Source organism: Empidonax traillii, unplaced genomic scaffold, assembly GCF_003031625.1.
Source record: "Empidonax traillii isolate 1590-97213 ecotype Southwest subspecies unplaced genomic scaffold, ASM303162v1 scaffold1374:size120139, whole genome shotgun sequence".
Lineage (NCBI taxonomy): Eukaryota > Metazoa > Chordata > Aves > Passeriformes > Tyrannidae > Empidonax > Empidonax traillii.
The window spans coordinates 21,787-26,210 of NW_020956567.1; the positions used below are offsets into that span (position 1 = coordinate 21,787).

The following is a 4,424-nucleotide window of genomic DNA, read 5'->3' on the forward strand; positions in this document are numbered from 1 at the left end:
CTGCTCTGGGGGGAGCAGGGACAGCCCCCAGGGAATGGCTGGAGCTGTGTCAGGGCAGGCTCAGGGTGGATCTCAGGGAAAGGTTCTTCCCCCAGAGGGTGGTTGGCACTGAACAGGCTCCCCAGGGCAGTGGGCACAGCCCCAAGGCTGCCAGAGCTCCAGGAGGGTTTGGATGATCCTCTGGGGCACTTGAGGATGATCTTGTGCAGGCTGTGGAAGGTGTCTGTGCACCCCCCTTGTCCTGAAGGGCTGCTTGATGTTGTTGGGTGAATTATGGGGATCAGTTCCAGCTGCTGGCCGGGAAATGGTGTTTCTGGGAGGGAGATGCGCTGAGGTTTCCTGGCGCTGCCGTCCCTGGAGCGGCAGAGCAGCCACAAACCATCAGCGGAGCCTTTTAAAACCTAATCAGCATCTCCAAAGAGGTGCATTAACGAGCCACGGGCTCCGAACGGGCCTGAGAGTGGAAATGTGAAGCTCATTAAGGAGACGCCTCTGTCAGAGGGGAGGAAATTGGAGGAGGAGTCGCAGCCCCTCGTGCTCGTTTCTGTTCCAAATCCCCGAAGTGAGCGAGCTCCTGGGATTTTTCCTGGAACCGGGAGCCCCATGAGAGGTACCAAGTGTTACCTCAGCGCATCGCGAGGGGAACCAAGGGGAGTTGTCAACAAGGAGTGTTGTTGTAACCCCGCTGATCCGACAGCCGCGGGCAGGTCAGGAGGGATGTTGGGGACCCAAATGGGGCCACTTGCCACTGTGTGGTGTGGAAATAGAGCTTTACGGTGGTGACAAATGGGTGAAAATCAACGTTAGCTCAGCTGGTCAGAGCACGGTGCTGACAACAGCAGAGCTGTGGGTTTGATCCCTGGCAGGGCCGTTCATTTCAGAGCTGGACTCGATGATCCTTGGGGGTTCCTTCCAGCTGAGAAGATTCTGTGATGGCAGTGCATGTTCCAGGGGACACCTGAGGTGTTTCCCTCTCCCTACATCCTCCACTCTGTCCTGTTCTGCTGACACAGGGTCATTTTTAAGCAGCTGACACAACCCAAGTGCCCTGAAGCTGCTCCAAGAGAGAAGGCCATCACATTTATTTCCTATTTTTCCTCGAGATTCCCCTTTTCTCTGTCTTCCCCAGCCACTGGTCTCTTCTTTTAAAAAGGACACCCCTCCCCCAGCCCTCTGTGAACTGAATTTTCACAGCATTACCTGGCAGCAAGAAGCCAAATTGAGATGAAACTGGATCCCCTTTTACTGCATCCTCACAAACGATCTGCACGAGCCAGATTTGGCATTTTCTTTTTTGCAGCCTTCTCTCACCAAACCCTCATGAGAGCCTGTGGTGACCCATATGGGAGCTGGAGGTTTGCCCTGCATCAAGGTGTTGAGTCAACAGGAAAGTGTGTCACATACAAAAATATATATTTATATATATATATATATTTATATACACACACACTTATCCTGGTCCACAGTGACAACCTTGTTTTCCTCCTGCAGCCTCTGCTCTGTGGAATGATTTTTCCTAATTCTTGTTAGTGCTGCTCTTGTTTTCCCCCCCGGTGAGTTGGATTTTGTGCAGTTTGCTGCTCCATTACAATAACTTGTCACTTAAAAAACCCTTTAATGCTCCCCAAATTGCAACTCTGTAAATAGGAATATTACTGAGTATGTTTGGTTTCTCTGAAAACTCAGCACTTTGATTGCCCAAACTACCTGAAACCCCTCAGGCTTTTCACCCTGGAAGGTGCTGAGCACCTTCCTGGCCATTCCTGATGGTCCTTCACTGACAGATTCATCCACTTTGGCCTTCTCTGGGTCTGAAGTGAAACTCAGCAGAGAAGCAGCATCAGCTGGCAGCTTTCCCTGCCACGTGGAGCAAAAATGTGGAGCTTACAGAGGGACTGGAGCCCTCAGTCCACCTTTCAGGCTGCTGTGGTGGTTCTCCCTCATGATAAAACCAAGGGCTCCTCATGCAGCTTTGGTCTAACATCTGTACCTGGACAATTTTGGGGCTGTCCACAACCAGGTCTTTCTTGATCCAGAACCTCCCCTTCAGCTTTAATGTTATAATGCCAATATTTAACCCTTGGCTGTGCTGTAGGAAGGTGTTCGAAGCATGTGCTGTCCCTAAGCCCTTGTTTTTACCACACTTTTGGGGTTTTTTTGTGGTGTTTCTCATAATCAGCTGCTCTCACACTGTCTCCAGGCCTCTTAGATGTGTTCAGCTGGAAATTCTTAGCAGTTTGGAAGCCTTTTCTCCCAAGTGACAAGTGCCAGGATGACAGGAAACGGCCTCAAGTTGCACCAGTTGGAGATCAGGGAAAATTTCTTCACTGGAAGAGTGGTCAGGCATTGGAACAGGGAGCCCCCATCCCTGGAAGTGTTCAAAAATCCTGTGGATGTGGCACCTGGGGACATGGTTTATGGTGAACGTGGTGCTGGTGCTGTGGTGACGGTTGGACTCCGGAATCACGGAGGTCATTCCCACGATTCCATGACATGAACTGGGGCCAACTATAAATGATGGGCGCTTCAGGGATGGCTCTGCTGCACCCTAAATCACCTCTCATACCACAGCAGCTTATAAATGCTTACTTGGGCATGATGACTTTACAGTGGAAACCCAAGGAGACCCAAACTGCGACTGCAGGGAGGATCCAGCTGCTCTCACGGCTTCAGCTGGTAACTTCTCTCCCCTCTCTGCAGGTGACGAGGTGGGAGATTTCCCTTGTGGAGAGGAGCCCCCTGCCAGGCAGTGTGAGAGCGGGACCACCTGCAGGGAGTACTGGCAAGGGCCCAACTACGGCATCACCAACTTCGACAACATCCTCTTTGCTGTGCTCACCGTCTTCCAGTGCATCACCATGGAGGGATGGACAGACATCCTCTACAATGTGAGTCTGCTGGAGGGGCTGGAGGGCTCCTGGGGTGCTGCTCTGCTTTGTGGTAGTCTGGGAAATGGTTGTTGTGGAAGAAAAAGGGATTTAATTTGTGTATTTTCTCATAGCACCTCACCCTGCTTTTTAGGAGGGTTGTTCCTGTTTTCCTGGGGGTTGTTCTGCAGGTGCTGTGATGGGCTGTGGTGGTTTGAGGTCATGTCCAAAGAAGGGCTCAGCCTGGACAGGAGGAGGCTCAGGGGGGACCTTCTCACTCTCTGCAACCCCCTGACAGGAGGGGGAGCCGGGGGGGGGTCGGGCTCTGCTCCCAGGAACCAGCAGCAGGACAAGAGGGCCCAGCCTTGAGCTGCCCCAGGGGAGGTTTGGGTTGGCCATTGGGAAGAAGTTCTTTGCAGAGAGAGTGCTCAGCCCTTGGAATGGGCTGCCCAGGGAGGGGGTGGAGTCCCCGTCCCTGGAGGGGTTTGAGCAGAGCCTGGCTGTGGCATCAGTGCCATGGGCTGGGTGACAAGGTGGGGTTGGGTCACAGGTTGGACTCGATGGTCTCAGAGGTCTTTTCCGACCCTGTTGATTCAGTGACTCTGTGACTTGCTTTCCTGCAGCAGGTCTTGTGTCAGTGGGCTGTTGCCAAGTGTAGGAATTGCTGTGGCACCCCAAGGTGCTGCTGTGGGACGGGTGGGTGAGCAGGAGCAAGTTCTCACAATGTCCTGCAGTAAATCAGTGACCGAACTGCACAATATTGGGTGGCAAAACCTGTGACTCAATTTTAGGAAGCCCTACCACTCACCTTCCCACCTGGCATGACCCTGCTGGCTGTGAAGACCAAGCTGAATTTCCTCACAGGGGTCTTTGCTTGACATTTTTTGTCAAAATCTCTAAGTTGCTCGGTTTTACTCTTTCCACTTTCCCAGAGCAGCATAATCTCACCCAGTTGGCAATGACTGAATGACTCTGCTTGGCTTTCAGGCTGTGCAATGCTCTTGTTTGAGCCTGTATTTATGTGGAAAGATAACTAAAGGAGGCATTACTAATGCCCTCAGCCCTCTGCAGTGGCAGGAGGAGGGCAGTGAGTTCACTCTGCTTCCTTACAGCCTCCAGACCCACGCTGGGCTCTCTCACAGCCCTGCCTGGGAGGGTTTTTGTAGCAACAGGAAAGGATTGTCATCAACCACAGTAAATTGCAAGGTACAGTTCTGCTGGGTTTGAAGCCAATACACCTGATTTATTACCTTCTCCATTCGTTGCTCAGCTCCTCCATTTATTCCCAGTCTCAGACCACTCAGAGTGATCTCCAGAAGGGCCCATTTCCCCACTCCATGCCCCTCCTCTCTCCCTGAAACTTCATCGCACAACCGGTTTCTCCCACTCCCATTCAGCATTCCTGCTCCTTCCTTCCAGTGCCAAGTGTTGTAAGAAAAGCCCATTAGCATCCTGCCTGAATTGATTAATCAATATGTGGTGTATTAGATCATCTTCTCCCAAACTGCCTCTGGTACCACGTGCAAAACCCAGAGGCTACTATTGGGGTATTGATTT

At 52.0% G+C, this 4,424-nt stretch overlaps 1 protein-coding gene across 1 annotated transcript in view; it reads left to right on the forward strand.

The window, feature by feature from the left end:
• LOC114069845 (voltage-dependent N-type calcium channel subunit alpha-1B-like) overlaps positions 1-4,424 on the forward strand; it is a gene marked incomplete at its 5' end in the record, with an annotated part of 92,886 nt that overhangs the window by 4,139 nt on the left and 84,323 nt on the right. Inside the window, one exon of the mRNA XM_027906922.1 lies at positions 2,701-2,888. Within this exon, the coding sequence (XP_027762723.1) occupies positions 2,701-2,888 (188 nt within the window). The remainder of the gene's footprint in view (positions 1-2,700; positions 2,889-4,424) is intronic.